Source organism: Carcharodon carcharias, chromosome 2, assembly GCF_017639515.1.
Source record: "Carcharodon carcharias isolate sCarCar2 chromosome 2, sCarCar2.pri, whole genome shotgun sequence".
In the NCBI taxonomy this organism is placed as follows: Eukaryota; Metazoa; Chordata; class Chondrichthyes; order Lamniformes; family Lamnidae; genus Carcharodon; species Carcharodon carcharias.
In genome coordinates this window covers 161,739,899-161,767,003 of record NC_054468.1, presented here as the reverse complement: position 1 = coordinate 161,767,003, position 27,105 = coordinate 161,739,899, and the positions used below count along the sequence as shown (strand labels likewise).

Genomic DNA, 27,105 nt, shown 5'->3' with positions numbered 1-27,105 from the left:
TCATTCTCTTGAGTGAAGACGGATGTGAAGTATTCATTCAACACTCTAGTGATGTCCTCTGGCTCCACCCATAGATTGTCCCCTTGGTCCCTTATGGGCCCTACTCTTTCCCTGGTTATCCTCTTCCCATTGATATACTTACAAAATATCCTGGGATTTTCCCTACTTTTACCAGGTACAGCTTTCTCATATCCCCTCCTTGCTCTTCTTAAGCTCCACCCTGCACTTTCTGTACGCCACTAATGCCTCTGCTGATTTGCTTCCTTTGTACCTGCTAAAAGCCTCTCTTTTCCTTCTCATCGTAACCTGAATATCTCTGGTCATCTATGGTTCTCTGGGCTTGTTACTCCTTCCTATCACCCTAGAGGGAACATGTTGAGCCTGTACCCTCCCCACTTCCCTTTTGAACACCCCCCACTGTTCCTCTGTAGATTTTCCACAAGTAACTGTTCCCAGTCTACCTTGGCCAGATCCTGCCTTATTTTACTAAAAGTGGTCTCCTCCAATCCAAAACATTTTTTTGCAGCTTGTCTATTTCTTTGTCCACAACGAACTTAAACAGTACCATGTTGTGGTCGCTATCACTAAAATGCTCCCCCCACCACCATCTCAGCCATCTGTCCGGCTTCATTCCCCAGAATTAGGTCCTGCACTGCGCTGTCCCTTGTTGGACCCTCTGCATATTGACCTAAAAAATTCTCCTGTACACATTGCAAGAAATCCACTTCATCCAAGCCCTTAACACTATGCCTATCCCAATTAATGTTGGGGAAGTTGAATTCACCTAATATAATTACCCTATTCTTATTGTTTTTACACACTTCATGGCTAATTTCTAAAATTTCAAAAACTGGGGGAAAAAAAACCTTTTAAAATGGCTAAAGCTATGTCTGTCTGTGATCGTTGAACCAGAGGAGCTATCTGGCAGTTTCACAGGAACTTACACTTTGTTATCTCTGAAGAGACTCTAACAACCACCTGTGGGTGCAGAGGCCAAATTCAAAGAGAACTGTACAAAGACCATCTTAATTTCATAAGCCAGGCTGGCCAACCGGAGCCTGTTCATCGACTAAGACAAAGGACCTCCCGTTCAAGTCTTAATGGCTCGAATGTTTAATAATCTCCGGGATCCAGACAAAAAGATACACACCTTTGTCAAAGCCAGAGTGGAAAGGTGGGAGTCATGTGATATAAATCTCTAGCTGGTGGAACCAGTTATATTACCCTACAGTATTGAAAACTCATTTTCCCATTTATATCTACAAGCCATCTCTCAGAAAAGTGGCTCTTTCCAGGTTGAATGCTTGGCCCCATCTACTGTGTTTCTACTGGAACTTCTGTACCATCGCCTACAAAACTAATTTTTCTTATGGGATTTTCTTATGAGGAGAGGTTGAGTAGGTTGGGCCTGTATTCATTGGAGTTTAGAAGAATGAGAGGTGACCTTGTAGACACAAGATTCTTAGGGGGCTTGACAGGGTAGATGCTGAGAGGTTGTTTCTCCTTGTGGGAGAGTCTAGGGCCAGAGGGCATAACCTCAGGGTAAGGGGTTGCCCATTTAAAACAGAGATGAGGAGGAATTTCTTCTCTCAAAGGGTAGTTAAACTATGGAATTCTTTACTGCAGAGGGCTGTAGAAACTGGGTCTTTAAGTTTATACAAGGCAGAGATAGACAGATTTTTAATCAGAAAAAGAATCAAGAGTTATGGGGAAAAGGCAAGAAAATAGAGTTGAAGATCAGCTATGATCTCATTGAATGGCAGAGCAGACTCGATAGGCCGAATGGCATACTTCTGCTCCTACGCCTTATGGTCTTACTTGCCACTTTCAGAACAGTCCAGTAAAGGTGAGCTTATATTTCAGAGATGCAAACAAAAGACACGGAAATAATATAAGCAAGAGTTAAAAAACTATCTGCAAAAATTGTAATGATGGAATGGACAGGTTTCAATAAGAAACAGATAAACTTTATTACAGAGTTTTCAGGTGCTACATGTTCGATCAGCGGTTTCGTAAGGAAACCCGCCCACCGCATTCCCTGCGTTTAGGGCTCGTTGGTCAGATCCTCCAGAACATCATGTGATCCCTGATAGACAGCAGGAGAGGCTATACCTTCATTTACCATAGTTCCTCCCGCTTTAGATTTTTTTACGATTTCTATTAACAAGGAAACATTTGAATATCCAACATATACATATATAAAACTTCAGGTGATTAAAGATCCAATCTCTGAGATGCTGTCCTTATATGACTAGAGCGGCATAGCTCTACCACTTGAGGTTCCTCAACAGGATCAACAAGATCCGAAACTGCAGCATGAGACATCATTAGAAAGTGGCAGCCTGGGTTTGGCAACTCTACAGAGACATTGGGCACGTCTATTCTAGGCTGATCTGTCACCTCAGGAATTGACAGTTTGACGTTAATCACTGGCAGAATAGTTGGTTGTTGAAATGTCTCTCTAACATGAACATGATCTACGTGTTTACAAACAATTCCATCCTCCAGTTGTACTTGGAAGGATAAGAGATCAGTCTCTGAGACAATGGTTCCAGGAACCCAACAAGGACCACTTCTGAAATTTTGCACGATACCCTGTCACTTACACTGAATGTGCGAACTTTGTTGTGTATAGCATGGTTTAACTTTTGATTCCTCTGATTCCACTCTTCCCCTCTATATTTGGAAAAACCAGGCTTAACCGTGCAGGTGGGTGGCATTTCATCAATAATTCAGAAGGTGTTGAACCCGTAGTCGAGTGTGCCGTCATACGATAACTGAGAAGAAAGCAGGAGAGTCGAGATTCTGGAGTATCTTGTGATAATCTTTTCATACCAGACTTGAAAGTTTGTACATCTCTCTTGGCTAAAACATTCGATGAGGGATGGTAAGCGGCTATTTTAATATGTCTGATTCCATTCAGATTCACGGGACAGAATTTTTCCCTCATCGTGCAGGCCTGACCCAATCGGAAGAAAAATAGTGCGTGATGATGTTGGGTGAGCGTCCCAATGTCATCGTGCATTTGCGCAATATTTCAGTCGGTGGGCAGGCGTGAGAGATGACAGCGCGCCTGCTGACAATTAAGAGTCCTATTAAGGCCCTTAATCAATTAGTTAAATTGAATAAAAGCAAAAAACTGCAGATGCTGGAAATCCAAAACAACAATAAAAATACCTGGAAAAACTCAGCAGGTCTGACAGCATCTGCGGAGAGGAATACAGTTAATGTTTTGAGTCCGTACGACTCTTCAACAGAACTAAGTAAAAATGGAAAAGAGGTGAAATATAAGCTGGTTTAAGGGGTGGGTGGGACAGGTAGAGCTGGATAGAGGATCAGTGATAGGTGGAGATTGCCAAAATATGTCATAGACAAAAGGACAAAGAGGTGTTGAAGGTGGTGTTAAATTGAACTTTTGGTTGCCCGTCCAACCTTACGGTTGTCGGGCAGGCAAATAGACCAAGCGGCCTTTGCATTTTTTGTGAACCTCATCCATGGACGTGAAGAGGTTTCAACCATTGATTAAAAAAACTTTTGAAACTCATTTTTAACATGTCCCTACTCATTTAACAGAGTTTCAGTGTACGATTCACGCTGGCTGGTCGTTAATTGACCAGCCAGCGTGAAACCGCGGTCGGGGCCCAATCGCGGCAGCAGTCGCTTTCACGGCCACACCCGGGCCTGCCCAGCGAGGTAAAAATTCTGCCCAAGAATTTCTGAAACTCTGAGCTGGTAATGACTGGAGTGTTATCAGAAACGACGATTTCAGGTAGGCCATGTATGCTAAAGCAGTGACGCAGCTTCTCGATAGTTGCGCTTGGTGTTGACGATTTTACTTCGAATACATCCATCCATTTAGAATATGCATCTATGATCAACAAAAACATTGCACCTAAGATTGGTCCACATAATCGATATGTAGTCTAATCCAGGGTCGACCAGACCACTCCCACAGACGCAGCTTCTGTTGTTGCTGACAATGGAGAAGTGCTTGACCATGCTTTCAATGTCACTGTCAATGCCTGGCCACCAGACGTAGCTTTGCGCAAGCATTTTCATCTTCGATATGCTTGGATGCGCACTGTGAAGCTCTGTCAAGAGTGGTTCCCTAGCTTGTGATGGGACGACAATTCTTGATTCCCCCAAACAAAATTCCATCTTGACAGCTTAACTCTTTCTGGCATGGAAGGGTCTCAAATCTTCAGATACAGGCAAATCTGACCATCCTTGCAAAATAAAGTCGCTGGCTTTCGACGATATCGGATCTTGTTCGCCCAATTTCTAATTTGCTTCACACATACAGGCAAAGAATCCAAGAAATTCAGTAATAGCACAATTTCTTGTGGAACAGGAGCATGCACAACGCTATCTGGTAATGGGAGATGACTGAGTACGTCCGCATTTGCAATGTATAAGCCAGGACAGTACATAAAAGTATATTCAAACGCAGATAATATCAGAGCCCAACGTTGTATTCTTGCTGATGCTATTGGCGGAATGGTCTTATCCTCACTGAATAAACCCAATAATGGTTTATGGTCCGACACAATGGTGAAAAGTCTGAATGCCCAAATAAACCTCCCTTTTCTAGCTGGGAATAACCCTTCTTGGCTTTAGAGAGGGTTTTCACGACATAGCCAATGGGCCTTTCTGCTCCATTTATCATTGCGTGAGATAACATGGCAGTCTGTCGAAGGGTCATGAGGACTCGAAACGTCAACTCTTTTCTTCTCCGCCGATGCTGCCAGACCTGCTGAGTTTTTCCAGGTAATTCTGTTTTTGTTTTGGATTTCCAGCATCCGCAGTCTTTTTGTTTTTATATAAATGCAAGTTTCTTCACTTTCACAAAGGCTTCTTCCTGTTGCGAATTCCACAACCAACGGTGACTCTTTTGTAACAAGTGTAATGGTGCCAATACAGTTGATAAGTTAGGCAAGAAGAGACTATAGTAGTTGATCACTCCCAGGAAGGGCTTGAGTTCGATTACATTGGATAGCAAGGGTGCATCTTTTACTGCCCAAACTTCCTCTTCTACCTGCTGCAAACCCATGGAGTCCACCCTGTGACCCAGGTAAGTAACCTCCGGTGCTTCAAATGTACATTTTTCCTTCTTTAACCATAAGCTGGCTTCCATGAACTTCCTTAGCATTTCCTCCAGGTTGGCCAACAGTTTGGTCTCGATCGGCCAGTGTTTGGTCTCGGTTGACCCTGTGATCAAAACATCATCTAGGTATACTGCCACTCGGGGAAGTCCTTGCAAAAGGCTCTCCATTGTTCTCTGGAAGATCGCGCATACAGATGATACTCCAAAGGGTATGTGAGTTTACTGATAAAGACTCTTGTATGTGTGTGTTAATAGTCATGTAATCTCTTGACGTACTATCTAATTATTGGTAGGCGTGGCTCATATCTAATTTCGTACGTGACTTGCTTCCAACCAGCTTTGCATACAGATCGTCTATGCTTGGAATGGGGCACCTGTCTAGTTTTGCTGCCTTATTTATGGCCAATTTATAGTCCCCACTAATGTGTATGGTTTGGTCAGGCTTAACCACTGGGACTATGGGTGCTGCCCATTCTGAGAATTGGACAGGTTGGATGATGCCCAGCTTTTCTAACTGGCACAATTTTGTGTCCACCTTCTCCTTCAATGCATAAGGCACAGGTCTGGCCTTGAAGAAACGTGGTGTTGCCTGAGGATCCACATATATCTTGGCCTTCACGCTTTTAACTTCCTTAATTTATCCCGAAATACTAAGTCATATTTTCTTAACAGGTCAAGAGCTCCTCCGGTTTTCAGGTGAAATATCTCCGGCCAGTCAAGCTCGATCTTCTGTAACCAGTCTCGATCTAAAAGACTGGGTCCTTCTCCATTCGCTACTATTAGAGGCAGCTGGGCTGTCTGTCACCTGTAAGGCACTGGTACTGTGGCAATGCCCTTTACCTGAATAGATTCTCCAGTGTATGTCTTTCATTTAGTGTTTGAATGCTCCAGGTTTTATTGGCTGTCTACCTTCATTAAGGTATTTGAAAGTGTGCTCTCCCACCACTGTAGTTGAGGTACCCATATCCACCTTCATTATTTGTGGCTTCTCATTAACTTAGATTGTGACAGTGATAGATTTGGTTTTTACAGAGGTTATGTTATACAGGCAATAAATGTCAGTGTCGGCAGCTTCAAGTTCTGCTGTATTTTTTAATTCAATCATGTTGGCTTGCTGCTTTATGGGCTGTTTCAACTTGGCCTTACTACGTGACCTTTCTTATGGCAGGAACGACATTCTGCCTCCTTGAATTTACAGGTGCTGATCCGTGGTCACCTCCACATCTACAACAACTTAATCTTGGAGTTACTGCTGGGCTTTTACATGTTTCTAACTGTGGACATTGCCTCTCGTTTTGATGCTGTGGGTCTGGTTTTCGTGTCACGCCTGGCGGTAGGCACTCGCCCCACATGAAGTACAACGTCATGCTGTACGTGTTGCAAAGCCTGCAAGTCTCCACACAGCACTTTCCATGGCGAGGGGGTTTCTAGGGTGTGCTTAAAGTCAATGTCAACCTCAACGAGTAAATGGCGCTGTATGGCGTCGTATTGAACTCTACAAACTAATCAGTCCCGCAGCGTGTCACGTGTCCCTGAAGTCGCAGTGTTTTGTCAACTGCTTAAGGTTTGCTACATTGGTTGCGGTGGACTCTCCTGGGGCCCTAACTGGAATTAAATTTAAAATGCCGCATTAATATGGATGGCTTTGGCTGGAAGTGCGTTTTCACAAGGTCCATTAATTCAATATAAGAATTTGAATCGTGTGTGCTCGGGGACATCAGGTTGTGGTGAGATTGTATGTCTTACTGCAACATACACTCAAAATGATGGCTTTCTGCTTTTCCTCTGCAATAATTTTGTTTACTACAAAATAAAATCCAAGGCGGTCTACATACTGGCTCCAGTCTTCCATAATTGCATCATAAGGATCGATTCTGCCGAGGAATAGCATGACTGGTGAGTAGTCTTTTCTTTTTGTTAAGATTCAATGTACTCAAGGTAACAAGGCAAGGTGCAGCGTGGAGCTATTTTATCCTCGTCGCCAAATGTAATGACTCGATGGAGCAGACAGGTTTCAACAAGAAACAGATAAACTTTATTACAGAGAGCTTTTTGGGCACGACATGCTCGATCAGGACTCTCATCTGGAAGCCCCGCTAGGTTTCTTGCGTTTAGGGCTTATTGGTTGGAGCCTCCCAGAACCTCGCATAATGTGACCACAAAGAAAAAGCAGGAGAGGCTATACCTTCAGTTACTATAAAAATGCCAGGGTATATCTATCTTACATGTTTTGCATGCTAGGAATGCAGATTATATGAGCTTGCTTCCTCAATTACAAGAAGTATCAGGGGTAAGTTTGAATGCAATCATCCAGACATACTTGCAACCAATTGAAATCTTGCTTCCTCAGTCACAATGCATGTAACTTATTGAGCAAGGTATGCAGGGCGTTAAACGGAGAGGGAAATGGATTTCATAAGGCTCCTGTAGGAAAAAGCTGCATTGACATCATTTACTTCACGGGTGTTTTAGACCAGTTTGAAAGTGGGTCACCATGGGCAGTGCACCTTCAATGACGTATGACCGTGCTGAAAGCATGAACCAAAAAACTCAATGTTTCCACGGGTCACCTATTTGTTGTATGGCGTGCTCGACTTTCTGGAGTATTTAGTAAATACTAAGTCTACAACACTTCTAGGGTCGTTAGGACTGATACTCGTGGCGAACATTTCACAGTTTGTCATAAAGGTGTAAAAGAAAGCGGAATTTGTGCAGGCGGATCTACAAAATAGAAGTGGCGGGATGGGGGTGGGGGAGCTGCTGCGGCGTTAACCCCGAGGGACAGACACTCGGCCCGACACTCCGTGACTGGAAAACAGCAGCCGAGGTTTTACCTGTGCCGTCAGACATTGTTCCTCATCGTCCTGGCCGCTCAGCACTCTCCGCAATTTCTCCATTGATTTTAACCCGAGCAAAAACACCCGAAAATGAAACTTCCTCTAAACTCTGGACACCGCGACAACCGGAAAACAGCGGAGTCACCAGTGAAACTCTCCCCCGAGCTGCTGTATTCATCTTTCTAACAGCCCGGACAGGTTAGTATGTAACACAGGGAGATGGACTGACCGGGTCACCATGGAAATGAAAGAACAAGGGCGGATATGGCAATTGCTTGGTGGAAAGTGGAACACAGAGAGGGTGAAAGAAATAACTTTGTAAAACATGAGAAAAGGAAGCAGGAATACAGGAGTCCATATGAACCTGTTCCACCGTATAAAACTATCATGAATCATGATAAAAACAAAAAACTGCGGATGCTGGAAATCCAAGCCAAAAACAGAATTACCTGGAAAAACTCAGCAGGTCTGGCAGCCTCGGCGGAGAAGAAAAGAGTTGACGTTTCGAGTCCTCATGACCCTTCAACAGAACTAGGAACTACTTCTGTTGAAGGGTCATGAGGACTCGAAACGTCAACATGAATCATGATCTCAACTGCGCTTTTTCGCACTATCTCCACATCCCTCGATACCCTTCCAGTCCAAAAACATAGCCTTAAATTTACTGAACGACCAAGCATCCAGATCCTCCTGATGTAGACAATTCCAAAGCTTCACAGCCCCGTGAGTGAAGAAATTTCTCCTCATCTCAATACTAAATGACCGGTCCCTTATCCCGAGACTGTGCCCCTTTAGGTTCCTGAGCCAGGGCAACAACCTCTCAGTGTCTACCCGTGTTTTAGATTTCCCAGGCAAGAGAAACATGAGGGAGGAGCTGGCCAGAATTGACTGGGATATGAGCCTAGCGGGAAAGACAGTGGAACAGCAATGGCAGGAGTTTCTGGGAGTAATTTGGGAGACACAGCAAAAATTCATCCCTAGGAAGAAGAAGCATACTAAAGTGAGGATGAGGCAACCATGGCTGACAAGGGAAGTCAGGGACAGCATAAAAGCTAAAGAGAAAGCATACAATGCGGCGAAGAGCAGTGGGAAACCAGGGGATTGGCAAGCCTACAAAGACCAACAAAGGACAACTAAAAAAGAAATAAGGATGGAGAAGATTCAATATGAGGGTAAACTAGCCAGTAATATAAAAGAAGATTGCAAGAGTTTTTTTAGATATATGAAGGATAAGAGAGAAGCAAAAGTGGACATTAGGCCGCTGGAAAATGACGCTGGAGAAGTAGTAGTGGGGAACAAAGAAATGGCGGAGGAACTGAATAGGTACTTTGCGTCAGTCTTCACAGTGCAAGACACGAGTGACATCCCCAAAGTTCAAGAGAGTTGGGGGGGCAGAGGTGAGTATGGTGGCCATTACCAAGGAGAAGGTGCTAAGAAAACTGAAAGGCCTGAAGGTGGATAAATCACCTGGACCTGATGGATTACATCCCAGAGTTCTGAAGGAGATAGCTGAAGAGATAGTGGAGGCGTTAGTGATGATCTTTCAGGAATAACTGGAGTCAGGGAGCGTCCCAGAGGACTGGAAAATCACCAAAGTAAGCCCTCTGTTTAAGAAGGGAGTGAGGCATAAGACAGGAAATTACAGGCCAATCAGCCTCATATTGGTCATTGGTAAGATTTTAGAGTCCATTATTAAGGATGAGATTTCAGAATACTTGGAAGTGCATGGTAAAATCGGGCAAAGTCAGCGTGGTTTCATCAAGGGGAGGTCATGCCTGACAAGTCTGTTAGAATTCTTTGAGGAGGTAACAAGTAGGTTAGACAAAGGAGAGCCAATGGATGTTAACTACTTGGACTTCCAGAAGGCCTTTGACAAGGTGCTGCACAGGAGGCTGCTCAGTAAGATAAAAGCCCATGGCGTTAGAGGCAAGGTACTAGCATGGATAAAGATTGGCTGTCTGGCAGGAGGCAGAGAGTTGGGATAAGGGGGTCCTTCTCAGGATGGCGGCTGGTGACTAGTGGAGTTCCGCAGGGGTCAGTGTTTGGACCACAACTTTTCACTTTATACATTAATGATCTAGATGAAGGAACTGAGGGCATCCTGGCTAAGTTTGCAGATGATACAAAGATAGGTGGAGGGACAGGTAGTATTGAGGAAGTGGGGAGGCTGCAGAAGGATTTGGACAGGTTAGGAGAATGGGCAAAGAAGAGGCAGATGGAATACAACGTGGGGAAGTGTGAGGTCATGCACTTTGGTAGGAAAAATAGAGGCATGGACTATTTTCTAAATGGGGAGAGAATTCAGAAATCTGGAGTGCAAAGGGACTTGGGAGTCCTAGTCTAGGATTCTCTTAAGGTTAACTTGCAGGTTGAGTCGGTAGTTAGGAAGGCAAATGCAATGTTGGCCTTTATTTCGAGAGGACTAGAATATAAAAGCAGGGATGTGCTGCTGAGGCTTTGTAAGGCTCTATTCAGACCACATTTAGAATATTGTGAGCAATTTTGGGCCCCGTATCTCAGGAATGATGTGCTGGCCCTGGAGAGGGTCCAGAGGAGGTTCACGAGAATGATCCCAGGAATGAAAGGCTTAACATATGAGGAACGTTTGAGGACTCTGGGTCTATACTCGATGGAGTTTAGAAGGATGAGGAGGGATCTGATTGAAACTTACAGAATACTGAAAGGTCTGGATAGAGTGGACGTAGGGAAGATGTTTCCATTAGTAGGAGAGACTAGGACCCGAGGGCACAGTCTCAGAGTAAAGGGAAGACCTTTTAGAACAGAGATGAGGAGAAACTTCTTTAGCCAGAGAGTGGTGAATTTATGGAATTCATTGCCACAGAAGGCTGTGGAGGCCAGGTCATTGAGTGTATTTAGGACCGAGATAGATAGGTTCTTGATTGGTAGGGGGATCAAAGGTTACGGGGAGAAGACAGGAGAATGGGGGCTGAGAAACTTATCAGCCATGATTGACTGGTGGAGCAGACTTGATGGGCCGATTGGCCTAATTTCTGCTCCTATGTCTTATGGTCTTATGATCTGTCAGGCCCCTCCATGCACGTTTCAATGAGATCACCTTATTCTTATAAACATGAGAGAGTATAAGACAAATCAGTAAATCAACTCAGTCTCTCATCATAGGGCAACTCTCTCATCCAGGAACATTCATTGTACTGCCTCCAAGGCAAGTATATCATTCGTTAGATATGGAGATTGTTTGCGTCTTGGAAATGCAATCTTTACTAAATGTACCACCTGGCTTGCCATAGTCATGTGACTCTGCCATGAGGCAAGTTGACTGTAGGCTGCCATTTCTTACTAGTTGGATTAAGCCTCTCATTGAGAACACACTGAAGAAGTACCGCTGTCCTTATACATGAAACATGGTGCCAGGAAGAGATTTTTGAACCCTGGAAGTGGGACAGAGAAGAAAGCTCAGAAAGGCACACAGAAATGTTCAAATCTGAAAAAGGAGGCTGCTTAAAAAAGTTCATGAAAAGCACTGAGCTGCAGAACAAGGACAAAGGAAAAGCAAACACAAAAGGCAAGCAGACACATATCGAAAGCTGCATTTAAATACTGGATGAGTGTACATGGCAAACTTTGGAAACTTTCCAATCCCAGCTCCAGTCAAACTGAACAGTGATACATGGCAGAATTGGCAGTTTTTCCACTTACAATAGCAAAGCTGTGAGATTTCAATACACTTAATTAACAAACCAGAATCGATAAAAGTAGCCACACCTCTGACACTGCTGGGGAGGAGCTGCTACAAAGTGCATACCTAACAGTAGAACAAAGAAAAAAGACAACAGAGATTTTGAAAGCCTTGAATGAATGCTTTGAACCCCAAGTGAATGTTACATATGAATGCTATGCCTTCAACACAAGAGTACAAGATGCACAAGAAGCCATTGAACAGTACGTGATTGCAGTAACACAGCTTGCAGAATTGTGCGAATTGAGACAGCTAAAAGATGACCTGATTGAAGATAGTTTAGTCTTAGGCGTGAGAGCCCCCTCGGTGAGAGCATGTCTACTGAAAGATGAGAAACTGATGCTAAAGAAAACAATAGACGTGTTGAGATGCGGAAGTTGTGAAATGTCAGCTAGAGCATATGTATAGCAGAGCAGACCAGGAGATACATTATGCTGAGAGACAGTCCAGAAGCAATCGCAGACAAAGGCCAGGATGCAGATACTGCAGAAGACAGCGTATAAAGGGAAAGAAGGATTGCCCAGCATGTGGAAAACAGTGTTTTAACTGCAAGAAGCAGAATCATTTCACACAAATGTGTTTGGTTAGCATAAAGCAAAACAAGTTTATTCAGATAGCCAAAAGAGAAATATCAGCAGATCAGCCTGGTGAAGAACTATATAACATACAGCAGATAAGTTCAGTCAAGTCTATAGGAGACAAATGGTTTGTGACTGTTACCATGATGACCGCAGAGGGAGAGTATCAGGCAGACAAGAAATGCCACAGGTACATCATGCAACATAATGACCTTCACAGAACTGTGTGAAGTGGCTCAACATGGCAATCCAAAAATGAAAGCCTCAAAAGTAAGATTGAGGCTATATGATGGCACAACACTCATTCCAGAGGACAAATTAGTCTGAGAGCCCAATGCAATGGCAAGAAGGAAGATCTCAAGTTCCAGATCATAGATGGGACTCATCTCAGCTGGAGAAGCCTAAAGCTTGGGCTGGTAACCCTGAATGTGCCAACATAGGAAGGGCAACAAAAGACCCCAGAGAGTAGGAAACAAAAGACTCCAGAGCGAGGGAGACAATATTCAAGTAAACCACAAGATGGTTGCCGACCATGTCAGTGCAATGAAATTCACGAGCCAAAGGTAAATGAAACAGTTCTACAGGAAAATGTTCACACCACAGCTGAACTGGAAGATTTAAAGCACAAGATTCAAGCTGAGTATATACCTTTGAACATGCACAATACACTGAAGTCTTAAGTGCACTAAGCTGTGCGAGATCTGAATGTCAGAGATGCCATAAAGGGACCAGGGGGAAATAATGATCCCCAATATCACAGCTGGCAAATCAAAGCGAAGTTGAAAAAACTCAACCAGATCTACAGGCACAACCGCAGGGATATATGATCAAATAGCAAAGCTGCTCTTTCACCGCAATCAGCTGGTCACGGGAAGGGATCTCACCAGCTATAATGAATACAGAACTGCCATCAATTTTAAAGGTCCACGTATCCCCAACAACTGCAATGGAACAACAACACTCACCAAGGCAACAAGTGCCACTGGAACGACACACTCTCTGGACAAGGAACATCACCCAAACATATAGCCAATGTCAACACGTACATGGACCATTAAGAGATCTGCATGACTTAAAGACTGTGTGCGCAATGCATGTGCAGAGACTGATTAGTAGAACAAACTGTTGTTAATGCATGATAGTCGTGGATAACTTGGGTAACTCACAGTCACACAGGACCGTGCATGCAAATGTACCTCTTGTTCGCTAGGAAAAGGGGCATGTTTAGGTCTTGGAAATACAATCTTTACTAAGTGTGCTACTTGGCTTGCCATAATCATGTGATTCTGCCACAAGACAATTTGCCTTCCTAACTACCTGCTGTATCTGAATGCTAAATTTCTGTGTTCCTTGTACAAGACCATCCAAATTTCTATGAATAACAACATTTAAAAGTTTCTGACCATTTAAAAATATGCTTTTCTGTTTTTTCTATCAAAGTACATAACCTCTCATTTCCCAACTTTATAACCCATCTAATACCTTTCTGCTCACTCATTTAACCTGGCTATATCCATTTGTGTCCTCCTCACAACTTACTTTTTGATCTAGCTTTGTATCAACAGAAAAAAAATTTAAGTACAATACTCATAGTCTCTTCACATAAATCATTAATAGAGCTTGTCAATACTGCAGGTGAATCCTCCAGCACTGATCCCTGCCAACTTGAAAATGTCCTGAAAGTCCCCACACTTTCTCCTTCTTATTCATTAGCCAAACCTGTGCTAATGTATTATCTCCAAGCGCATAAACCCTCATCTTGTGTAATAACCTATTGAATGCCTTTTGAAAATCAAAACGTACTTCATCTGCTGGTTTCCCTTAATACACCCTGCTAGTTAAATCCTCAAAAATCTCGAATAAATTTGTCAAACAGGAATTCCCTTTCATTAAACCACGCCGACTCTGCACAACCATGGGCAGAATCTTACACCTCGCGGGCAGGTACACACCTGACCCAACCGGGCCTAAATTCGCTCAAGATGATGTCAGGCGAGCATTCCAACTTCATCCTGCACATGCACAACCTTCAGGTTGACAGGCGTGCACGGGTATCGGTGCCATGCCCGCCATCAATTAAGAGGCCACTTAAGGCCATTAAAAAGCCACTTGATTCCGATTTTACGTTGCCCATGCGATTTTGCGCTCATTGCACAGGCAAAACGTTCAGGCAGGCAGCCCACTTCTTGCAAAACCTCATCCAAGGACTGGATAAAAAAGGTCAGCAGCATTGCCATTGTGAGTAGTGAGTTTAGGAGATAGTTTGTTGCTGGTTGCTTATTTGGACTTTACAGCTTCATCTCTGTTCTGAGCTTCATTCTTAATTTTTCTAGGCTTCATTTCAGGACTCATTGGTGTCTCCAAGGCCCCCAGAGAATTTTGACCATGTGGACCTTCCAGATATCTGCCAGCCTTCCATTACCCTAGGAATGGGAATTGTGGTCTCCACTGGAAGCACCTTCCTCCTCTGAGGAAGAGAGGGACAGAAGGAAAGGAGGCCAGGTGTCCCAATGCAGCTTCCAAGGGAGCAACCTATAGGGGGAGAGGAACAGGCACAAGTGGCCCAGGGCCAGCAGGTAGCCCAAGGTGTAGGGGGCCATAGAGGATGCCATTATCCCGCTGCCAAGAGTTTACAGGTAGAGTTTACATGCCAAAGGAGGCTCCGCCTTTCCAGGGAGCCTGTGACCTCCATTTGTCATATGATTGGGCCTGAGATCACCTCAAACTATGTGGGTGGACACCCCATGCCAGTGACTCTGAAGTTCACAGTGGCCCTCGACTTCTACGCCTCTGGCTCTTTCCAGGGGTCAAGGGGGGATCTTTGTGGAGTCAACCACATATGAATCTCTTTTACAGGAGAGTTTATGTCTCTTGATGGAATGTGTTTTCGTTGAGAATTTTGAATTATTTCTTTAAATGTTTGCCACTGCTTATCTATCTCCATTCCCTTTGACCTGCTTTCCAAATCAACTTCAGTTAACTCATCCCCATACTTATGTAACGGGTGTAGTATGAGGGTGTTCAGGGCTGAAAAGGTTAATGTGTGGGACTGGAGAAATGGTACTGGCCACATGATGATGTTAGAGAGAGAATCACATGATTAGGAGTCATGTACTCAATGCTTAGACTGAGTAACACCTGTAGGCTTTAATATATATGTATATATATATATATATAAATTGTTATGTTCATACAATAAACAGTTATTGTTCAGACTATTGTTCATGTCTCTGCAACTTAGCCAGTCACAGCCAACATACAACAATGGGTTTTATAATTGTCAGACTCTTGTTTCAGACTTAAGTATGTCACTTTCAAACTTAATGTAAAATTTTGTCATATAATGACCACTCCGCTCCATAAGATCCTTTACTATGAGATAAAGCTTGTCTTAATACACAAGATCTAAAATAGCCTTATCCATGACATATTGTTCTTGAAAATTTTCTCTGAAGATCTACCTTAAAAGGTTTCACTAACCATGGATTTTAAAGTTAGTGTCAAAAGAATAGCACATGCCATTCACTTTACTGACAGATTTCGTGGGCTATAGAGCCCGGACTTGCTCTAACTTGGCAACAGTTTCAGTGCCCCACCTCCACCCACTCTGCAGGCGATCTGTGACATCTGTGAAATTGAAAAGAAAAGAAAAACTTGCATTTATGTAGTGCTTTTCCAATCACTGGTGTCCCAAAGTGCCAATGAAATGCTTTTGAAGTGTTATAGAATTGATCTTCAGACAACTTTTCTTAGTGGAAACATTTAACATTATTTACATGACAACAGCAGCAACTACACATTTTCATTAAACCCCATAACTAAAGAAGAACTCCCACCTGTAGAGATTCCCTGCACTGTTAACACATTGGTTTACACAGATCATATGATCTTATAATGCCAAATTATTCTTAAAGCTACAGTCCTACATTTCCTAAAACTATAATTACTACAGAAGTGAAGTCACTGTTTCAATGTAGATAACATATCAGCAAATTTGCACACAGGCCCCCACAAACAGCAATGTGATAACGACCTGATAATCTGTTTTTGTGATGTTGATTGAGGAATAAATATCAGGCAGGACATTGGAGATAACCCTCCCACTCTTCTTTAAAACAGTGCCATTAATTATAAATTAATATGCCATGATTGCAAGGAACAGCTAGGCTTTTTTGTCAATCGGATTGAAGAATCCTCTGAGAATCTAAACCAGGAAGTGCAAAGCAGGAAATATAAATTAACTTTAAATAATATTTAGGAAGCAAGATAAAGATTGGGAAAAACAGATGGGTTTAAGAGAGAGAGGGACAAAAGAGCCAGGCAGAAAAGTGAAATACAGGGAAGGTTACTCTTGTTTTCCACAGCAGGGAAGGTTACTCTTGTTTTCCACAGTCTTAGAAAGACACACAAGAGACAGGCAGAAAAGTTAAAAAATAAATTTCTAGTTTTTAAAAAAATTCCAACACTCATTTTCTCCAGAGGGAAATTACACTTTCAAGGCCAGGAAGATTGTTTACATACTATTAAAAACTCACTCCTGCATGTACAGCCCTAGTTTTTTCAGCCATTTTTAGTGCAGAACTAGTGGGTGAGTCCTTTTCACTTACTGGGTTACAGTCATTTCAATGCTGAGTCTATTGGTGAGGGCTGTAAAAGCATAGCTATGGAAGGGTGGGTTATTTCTGACACCAACTTCTGGATTTATACTTTTAACTGCACATGTGCAGATGTCAGAAATTGCTGTTTGATTTACCCTGTTAAGGCACTATTAGCCTCAGCTGTTATTTTCACTGCAACATCCAGCCATAATTGGACTGAAATTTGTCCAAAGTTGCACCATTGAGCTGGCATTCCACCCAGTGATCCTCTTCTGAAATGACTGGTGAGTTGTGTTAATTTAAGTGTCCATTGGACATAGCCTTCATAACATGGAAGTGGGGGACAAAATTTAAATTTAAATTTCCTAAAAGAAAACAAAGGTGGCATTGGGTTGGGCAGCTCCTGTTTTACCAACAGAAGAAAACCTGCACAGGTGCCCTGACTTATGGAAGCATCACAAGTATGATAAGTTGAATATAAATAATATCTAAAATAGTCTTATTATTCTAAATCATAACTTTAATTAAAGGTATAAGCAGTTAGGTCAAAAACCAACCATGGTCTCATTGAATGGCAGAAAAGGCTCAGGGGGATAAATGGCCAACTCCTGTTCCAATGTTCCTATGTCCATAAGTCCCGAGCACATCACTGGCATCATCTGGGCATTGACAAGGCTGTGCAAAAGAGGTAGACAACAAAAGTGACCTTCTGTTTGTATCTTCTTTATATGATAAAAGGGGTGTTTGGGTTTGGAAATGCAATGCTGCACTGATTAACTGGCTTATCATAGTCATGTGACTCTGCCATGAGGCACTCTGCCTCTGGAGGCAGACATATGAAGATCAGTTCAATAAAGGCTCTCACTGAATACACACTGAAGAAGTGCAGCTGTCCTTATAACTTTTTTTATTCGTTCATGGGATGTGGGCATCGCTGGCTCAGCCAGCATTTATTGCCCATCCCAAAATTGCCCTTGTTCAGAAGGCATTTAAGAGTCATTGTCAGCTTTGACTGTAGAAGCCATATTGACTAATTAATGTTGCTGCAATGACATTAAGATCTGAGAATAACATAAGATTGGAATATAAAATATTGCACTGAATTGAATTCCTATCCCTAGAGCTTTACAGTCCTGTCAACTGTTAAATTTAGTGGTTGGCACAAAAGCTTATTGGTGCTACAAAATCTTATAGAATGTTCATGGACTAAGCAGTCCCTTTTACTGTTCTTAGACAGGTGCGGTGGTACTTTTAGGCTTTTAATATATCTGTTAGTAGATGTTGATAAAGTGTTTCCCCTACAATTATTTCTTAATTTGCTGTGGGTCTGCAGTCACATGTAGGCCAGTCCAGGTAAGGATGGCAGATTTCCTTCCCTAATGTACATTAGTGAATCAGATTGGATTTAATGAAAATCGGCAATGGTTTCATGGTCATCATTAGACTTTTTTAATTCCAGATTTTTGTTGGATTCAAATTCCATCATCTGCCGTGGTGGGATTTGAACCCTGGTCCCCAGAGCATTACCCCTGGGTTTCCGGATTACCAGTCCAGTGACAAGGCCACAAGCCCCCCATACTTGAAGTGAAGAAAAAATAGATTTTTAAACCATGCAAGAGGAGCAGAGAAGACACTGAGAACCCAGGAACACAGAAAGGTTCAAAACTGCAAAAAAAAAGCTACTGAAAAGAACAAAGGAAAACAGACAAAGGCTGTAAGTGAAACAGCTGCAGAAAAAAACGCTGCTGAGAAAAGGACAAAAGGAAAGCACACACAGGCTGCAAGTGAAATTACTGGCTGCACAGAAAAAGGACAAAGGAAACACAGAGGCTGCAAGTTATTGAGTGAGTAAAAATGGATGCAGTAAATTTTCCAATCCGATCTACAGTAATACTGAAAAATGATGCATGGCAAAACCTGCAGTTTTCACTCACGATGACAAAATTATGAGATGGCAACAGACGTAATGAACATGCCTGAATTGATAAGAGTGGCCACAATGTCAACTCTGCTGGAGAGGGACTGCTACAGAGTGTATACCACCCCAAATCTAACAGACATGCAAAGAAAAAAGACGACAGAGATTTTGAAAGCCTTGAATGCACATTTTGAACCCCAAGTGAATATTACATATGAACGTTATCTATTCAACACTAGAGTTCAGAGTGAAAACAAGACCATTGAATAATACATCACAGCAGTAACATAGCTAGCAGAATCATGTTAATTTGGACAGCTAAAAGATGATCTGAAAGATGTCTTAGGTGTGAGGGACCCCTCAGTGAGAGCAAATCTGCTGAAAGATGAGAAGCTGATACTAAAGAAAACAATAGATGTGTGTTGAAATGTAGAAATTGTGAAATAACAGCTAGAGCATATGTATGGCAGAGCAGACCAGGTGATATATTATGCTGAGAGACAGTCCAAGCCAATTGAGCTGAGCAATCGCAGACAAAGGGCAGTGTGCAAATACTGCGGAGGGCAGCATGCATAGGAAAAGAAAGACTACCCAGCATTGGGAAAGCATGCAAGTGCTTGGCCAGAAAAAAGCAAAAACAAGCTTATACAGTTGGCCATTGGAGAGATTTCAGCAGATGAGTCTGATGAAGAACTATACAATATATGACAGGTTGGTTCAGTCAAGTCTATAGGAGCCAAATGATTTGTGACAAGGATGACTGCAGAGGGAGAGTATCAAGTGAACAAGAAGTGTCAGGTATACATAGGTGCATCATGCAAAATGATGACCTTCACTGATCTGTATGAAGTGGCTCAACGTGGCGATCCAAAACTGAAACCCTCGAAAGTAGGATTGAGGCTATTTGATGGCATACTGAGAGGACAAGTTAGGCTGACAGCCCAATGCATTGGCAAGAAGGAAGATATCAAGTTCCAGATCATGGATGGGATGCAATGGCCACCCATTTTAGCCGGAGCATATCTAAATCTTGAGCTGGTAACCTTGAATGTGCCAACACAGAAAGGGCAACTAAAGACTCCAGAGCGAAGGAGACAGAAGACGTCAGAGAGAGAGAGACAATATTCAAGTAAAACGCAAGATGGTTGCTGATCATGTCAGTGCAATGAAATGCATGAGCCAAAGGCAATGAAGCAGTTCTACAGGAAAGTAGTCCAGAGACTAATGTCACGCCACACACGAACTACTTTGCAATAGCAAAATAGATACTGAAACCAGAAGGAGTAATTGGTGTGAGTGAAAGATCAAGGTGAAACAACAGAAATCCAAATTTAAGTTTGGCAAGACTGCCAAGCCATTGCCAGAACTAAGCATCGGAGAGCCAGTCAGAGTACAAACCTTCACTACTCTCGACAGATGTCAGCCCACATGGAAACCTGCACATGCATTGACAAATTGTCACCTCGATCGTACGCAGTGGAAGTGAACAACCAAATATAACAGCACAACCACAGGCATATCTGAATAACTATCGAAGCTATCCCTTCACAGCAATTGGGGGGGTCGGGGAGACGTGATCTCACCAGTTGTACTGAGTAAATAACTACCATCAAGCCCAGTGGTCCCCAACAACTGAAATAAACAACAGCAATCACCAATGCAACAAGAGTCACGGGAAAGACACGATCTGGACGAGGAACATCACCCAGATGAACGCGTACATGTTCCATTAAGAGATCTGCATGGCTTAAAGACTATGGGTGAATTCTCCCATCCTACCCGCGGTGGGTTTCGTGGCGGGCAGGTGCGAAGAATCCAGCTGGAGGCAAAAAATAGGAAACCTGCCACCATAAAAACAGGTTGCAATTCTCCTGATGGTGTGTTCCTGGTAGGTTGGTTATCCTGCCGACTAACGACGCGAATGCCATTTACATTCATTGACATGTCATGAATGCTCATTAAAACAACTGCATGCCAGAATCCTGCCACGTCTTCCAATCTTCCGTCACACCAGCGGGAAATTACGTCGGCCTCAAACCCATTTGAAAAGGGGTGGCATGCACGTGTCAGACCTCAGTTCGCTGGTAACTTCGAGGCGAGTGGAACATATCTGCCATAGTGCTGTGCCAGTCTTGTTGCGATGAACGTCACACTACTGGGGTTGTAGGGTTAGACTGCTTTCATTGTCCTGAGGAACACCACTGTGCTGTGGTACTCATGCAGGTTTCCACTTTCAGAGATTAGCACTTCAACCAGGGTTGGGCTCACAAACGCAATGGGGTCAACGGGGAAGGGAAAGTGCAAACACGAGTGGGAGCTTTCTGGGGTCGCCCTCTAAACTCTTGTTGCTGCCAGAGTGAGTAGGAGTCTGCTTAGACAGAACGGAAGAAGACCTCCTTGCAATGAAAGCCACTTAAAGCCATTAGCACTGTTTAAGGATTTCCCAGAACTCAGTGGCTTCATATCACAGTCACTGCATCTCAAGTATAACACATGGGAACCTAGAATTTGGGAATGGAGGCAATAGTGATAGAGACACAGCTGTCTCATATATGGAATTCCATCAATGAAGGCCTGTCATGTGTTTACCAGATGTGACACTCCTAACAGGTCAAAGGGCATCCACTCATTGACCATGAGCAACTGATTGGTTATTAATATGCCATATCAGAGATTGGAGCACAGAGCTAGGTTGGGTCACTCATCTCAATTAAATTTCAGCATCCCACGCAGGGCTCAAGATGTTACATACCTGCAATACCGTCTTGGTCACCTCGATGTGTGTGCTAGTGTTTCAGGGACAAGGCAGCATCAGCCACCATGCAAGTAGAGCAGGAAAAACTAAGGGGACACTTACAGTCTCCAAATGCATCACTCTCTGAGCTTCGCTTTCTTGCCACTTGAATCATTAATGTCTTCAATGTTTCCTCTCAGAGAGAAGGCAAAAGCAGATCTGGAGCCAGGGCTCAATGCTGCCTTTATCAGGGTCCTAATGCAATAGAGGAGGTAAAGGAGGGAGAGGCAACTCCATGTGCAGCTCCAGCGGGAGGGACATGGTCAAGCGGAGCCACAACATGAACAGGAGTTTCAGGAGGAGTGACCCAGAGAATGAGGGCAACTCACCAGACCTAGGGTTTATCATCCAAGAGTCTCCTATTTATAAATGAGCGAGAGGCAATGCCATCTACGTCTGCACTTGTCCCGAGATCTAGTACATCACATATGCCACCTTCACCTTTGTGATGACCTGATGCTACATGGAGTTGGAGTGTATTTCCTGCCAATGGCTGTGAAGGTGACTGCCGCCCTCAATTTCTTGGCCTCTCATTCTTTCCAGGGATCAACAGGCGACCTGTGCAGCATCTCTCAGTTGTCAACACATTGATGCATAAAGGAGGTCACAGATGCCCTTTACAGGAAGGCCCATCATTTTGTCAGGTTTGGTCTGGACAAAGATAGCCAGGCTGCAAGATTCACCAGCTTTAGTGCCATCTCAGGCCTCCCTAGAGTGCAATGTGCACAGACTGCACCCATATAGCTTTATGGGCTCCATGGTAGCAGGCCCTAATGTTTATAAACCACAAGGGCTATCATTCCATCAATGTACAACTGGTGTATGATCACCGGAAGCACATACTGCATACTTGTGCATGGTACCTTGGGAGTTGCCATGGCTCCCATATCCTGATTCATTCCCAGGTGCCTGAGATTTTTGAGGGGCCATTACGTCTGCAGGGATGGCTGCTTGGGGATAAGGGATACCTACTGAAACATTTGACTGACGATACCGGTGCGTCACCCTCAGTGTCGTTCCAAGGAGAGGTACAACACTGCTCACAGGTCCACATGCTCCCTTATAGAGCTTCTGAAGATGTGTTTCAGATGCATGGACCGCTCAGATGGCTCACTCCAATACACACCCAACAGGGTTTCCCACACCATCGCAGTGTGTTGCACCTTTACAACCTGGAAATGCAAAGAGGTGACCCCCTGCCAGAGGATGACCTGGAGGAGGATGAGAGCTTATTAGAGGATGAAGTTCCAGAGGCCCAAGAACATCAGGGGGCTGCTAAGGGTCAGTATGGGTGTAATCATGCCATGGAGGTAGGAAGATGTGGGGGACGTGCCCATGATACGTTAATCACTGACAGGTTCCAGGAACAGTAAAGTCAAGTGAACGAATATGGCCACATCTCTCCTAGCCCTCAACACCATCTTCTTTCAATGCAGGAGATGTCCACCCACTTGCAGTGAGAACGAGTCCTGCATTTGCACTTTCCTCATGAATCACCAGGCCGTGCTCTTTGCTTTGGTTCATGGGGCCCTGTGAGTGAGCTTACTCTGGGAGAGCCCACTAGGAACAAGATCGATGCAAGAGAAGACTTGAAGCCTTTGCCGCCATCTAATGATGCAAACACTGCTGCGACTGAGATGTGGACATGCCTAGGAATCTCCTCCTCCTGTGCATGTCTTTTGTTCTGCCATTACCACTGAGGAGACACACATGCTGTGAGATATCAATGCTGATGAGCTGCCCTCGGTCAATGATGTTCTTTGACGAAGAAGGGTTAGAAACGCTTACTTCACACACTTCCAATAAAGATTTAAACACATCTGCCTGAAATCACACAAGGGGTGTAGATACTAGTTCAACTGAGGTTGACATCACAGAAATGTTAATCTCACAGTGGGACACGGTGACTGAGTGGGAGGAAGACTAAACCTCGAAATAAGAGGATTCCAAAGTACAAAATCACAATGCCTTCAGTTGACAGGGACATTCACATAACTATCACATGTATTAACATAAGTGCAATTTAGTTACATGTCTTACACACTCATGACCCAAAAGTGACATCAATTTTTCTTAACTTGCCTAACTCTGGTGCTACGCCTGATTGGAGCCCCCACTTCTGCAGCAGAGGTGCAGGCAGCCTGTTGACTGCTATGTCCTGATGTCTGTGATGACCTTGGCAGATGTCATCTGGTGGCCCATGGCCTGGAGGGCCCCGGCCCAATAAGGGTCACCTGCTCAGGGTCCGAAGCATCCTCAGCAGCCTGAGAAGCTTGAGTGGATGGGACCACAAGCTGAGGGGGCTGTGAACGGCTGCACACCCTTGAAGTATCCCGAGAGGAAGCCTCCGGGGTGTTCGGCTGACACTCATCCACCCTGTGGGTACCAGAGGCGCCCTGACTTCTGCTAGAGATTGTCCACCCAGAGGGATGTCAAGGGGCCACGTCCCCCATGTCACCTACATCCTGATGGTGCCCACCAGGATGTGCGGTCATGGACTGCAGGCCGAGCACAAATCCGGCAAGATCTGCTGGACCAAGGTCTCCATGGTGATCGCCAGCCTTCCCATGGTGACCTCAAGGCGTTCACATGTCAGAGCCACAACATCAGATAGAACGCGGACGGACTCCTCCATCATTCGCTCTAGTCTGCTAAACGACTGCCGAATCTCTGCCTGATGTTCCACCGCCTGTCATTGCATCTCCAGCATAGATTTGGTGGCTGCTTCTAGAGGCTCATCATCTGACTTGGACTGAGTAGGTGGCTAGTCTCCAGCAGCCCTCCGAGTGCCAGAGCCCTGGGTTGTCCCTGCCTCTGACTGCTGCGGGGTTGTGTCAATGAGGTGCTTCCCAGCAAGTAAGCCCGCGTCTAATCTACATCTGTGCCCCACTGATGTGTGTGTCTCTGAGCTGCGGAGGGTGCCGTGATGGTTCTTCAGGAGCTTCTTCCTTGGATGAGGTCCAGGGGCTCGCCTTGGTGTTACTGGACTGGCTTGAGGGCCTTGATGTGCTTGTGTCTAGAAAATAAGAAAGGGAGCTTCAGTCAATGAGCATGAGCTAGATAAGACTGTAGGTGACTCACTGTGAGTGTCAGGATTTGATGAAGTGATAGAGCTGTGATCCATTCTAGGTTGGTTGGAGAGGCCGATCTGCCCTTCTCCACAGAAGCGATCCCTTTCATCCCCAACCAGCTCGGCTGCAGCCTCCTCAAATTCACTGAGGGCGAAGATGTCGGATGTCCCTTCCCCCGGTCTGCGTTCTCTCGCACCTATTGTGTGCCAGCTTGGCCAGCATGAAGGGCATGTGGTGAGAAGGGATGGAGCAGATGTTGGGTGAGATGCATGTCCCCTGTGTGTGGTGTGCCCTTCCCTGAAGATCCAGAGGATGGAGTGTGAGCAACATGATAGCTGGGATGGTGGTGATGTGAAAGTCTCAGTGAGAGAACAAGTGTTGATATGTGTCCCCTGCTAATGGTTGCGTGAAACCCCTGAAGTGAACAGATGTTTGAGTGCATGATGCCATGATGAGAGTTTGATATTGGAGGGTGTTGAAGGATGACTTGCCCTGGCGCAATGGATGAGATCATTCGTCCTCTTCCTGCACTAGGTGTCAGCCACACTGACCTGCTCCACTACAGTGGACCAGGCCTGAGAGGTGAGGCTGCTGTACTTCCTGCAGCCATTTGTGGGGTAGAGCACGTGCAGTTGTTCCTGCATCCCTCTAACTAAGGTGTGGAGGGCCTGGTGGGTGAAGCAGGGTGCATACTTTGTCCTGAGGCTATCTACCTTTCTCTTATGAGTTGCAGTTATCTCTGGTGGACTGAAGGGAGTGAGGTTGTGTGTTGGACTGGCGTTTAAATATGGCGCCTTGACCTTTGAACCTGCTAGCTGACGGCGGACGGATGAATCAGCTCCCAGCCTGCCAGGTGATTTGGAGCGAAATGCGCCTCTGCATAATTAATGAGGCTCCAAGCACAGAATCAGGTGCGAGTTGCCACTGTTAGGGGGGAAATTAAATATATGAAATGAAAATGCAGTAAGAATTTGCTGATCACACTTAAATTTCTAGGCAACCATTACTGCTAAACATATTAACAGTTGAATGTTATCAGATGAACATTGTACAGCCTTGAGAGTCAGACTGGAGACAAAAGTATGACATAAATTAGGTTAAGTGTACTCCTCTCTCAGATGGGGAAGGAGCTAAAAGGTTTTAGCTTAGATATGGGAAGATGAACAATGGACAAAGAGGGGGCTTTGATGAAGCACAAGTTGTCTTGAGTTGCGAGGATCAAGGTCCATGTATACGTGCCTTAATTCTGATTGGATATTATAATTATGCGGACATGCTTTAGAATAATTGAATAGCTAAATCACATGTTTATGTACACAAAAGGATAGAGATGGTATGGAACCAGTGTGTTGGTTACCAATTGGATGTATTCAAATGTACTCAAATGTATATGATAAGAAAAAGTACAAAAGTAATGAAATATAATCAATCTGGGAGCTGGGTCTCCATTCTTAGGAATGGTTGCGGCGCTCTTGCATATGCTTGACTAAAACCGGTTAAAAGGAAGCCTGAGTCTCATGTGGGCGTTGTGGGATTGGAGTGTGTAACATCTCCTGTTCAGTGGCGTAGCCAGCAGGTTTCACCTGGACCTCTATGAAGGCGGAACAACAATCTGGTGAGTATTTTCATTTGAAAGATACGCTCCGGTTGTTAGTGTCAGACTAGAACGGAAGTCTAATAGGGCGAATCCGAATGTTTCAGCCAGGGAAGCTCAGGTGGACAATTGAGGCAATTGAGCCTCGGGAGATGGAGTGTCTCAGAGGAACTGTGTGTCCCTGTTTAATGTGTGAATTGAGTATGACTGAAATTCGAACTCAAGTTCATTGCGGAATGGGGAGGTGAAGGAACCATGTCCCTTCACCTTTCCAGGAAATAGTTGTCTATGCATGAGAACAGTGAGTAAATAGTGGGTAACTTGGACAACCCACAGCCACACAGAATCGTGCTTGCAAAACTGTCTTTTGTTCGCTAAAATAGAAGGGATGAGTGTATCTTTTTTTAATATGAAAAGCAGGATGTTTGTATCTTTTTTTAATATGAAAATTAGGATGTTTGGGTTTTGGAAATGCTTTACTGACTGATTGGTTTGCTATAGTCATGTGACTCTGCCATGATGCACTCTGCCTCTGGGGGCAGACATCTTAAGATCAATTCAATACAGATCTCCCACAGTCACACACTAAAGAAGACTACTGTCCTTCTCCTTGAAACACCCTCCCTGTATGTCGCACTCATAGGAGACAGAATCTCAGAATCACAGAGTTTTAATGGCACAGAAGGAGGCCATTCAGCCCATTGTGTCTGCACTGGCTTGCCAAATGAGCATTATGACCGAGTGCCATTACCCTGTCTTTTCCCAGTATCCCTGCACATTGTTTCTATTTAAATAATCATCTAATGCCCTCTTGAATGCCTTGATTGAACCTGTCTCCAACGCACTTCCAGGCAGCACACTTCAGACCCGAACTGCTTGTTGTGTGAAAAATT

General features: G+C 44.2%; 1 protein-coding gene across 1 annotated transcript in view; it reads right to left on the bottom strand.

Moving 5' to 3' along the window:
- Positions 1-8,109, bottom strand: part of sft2d1 (SFT2 domain containing 1) — a 60,985-nt gene extending 52,876 nt beyond the window's left edge. The window contains exon 1 of the mRNA XM_041217207.1: positions 7,939-8,109. Coding sequence (XP_041073141.1) covers positions 7,939-8,001 — 63 coding nt within the window. The 5' untranslated portion in view covers positions 8,002-8,109. The remainder of the gene's footprint in view (positions 1-7,938) is intronic.
- Positions 8,110-27,105: the final 18,996 nt, after the last annotated feature.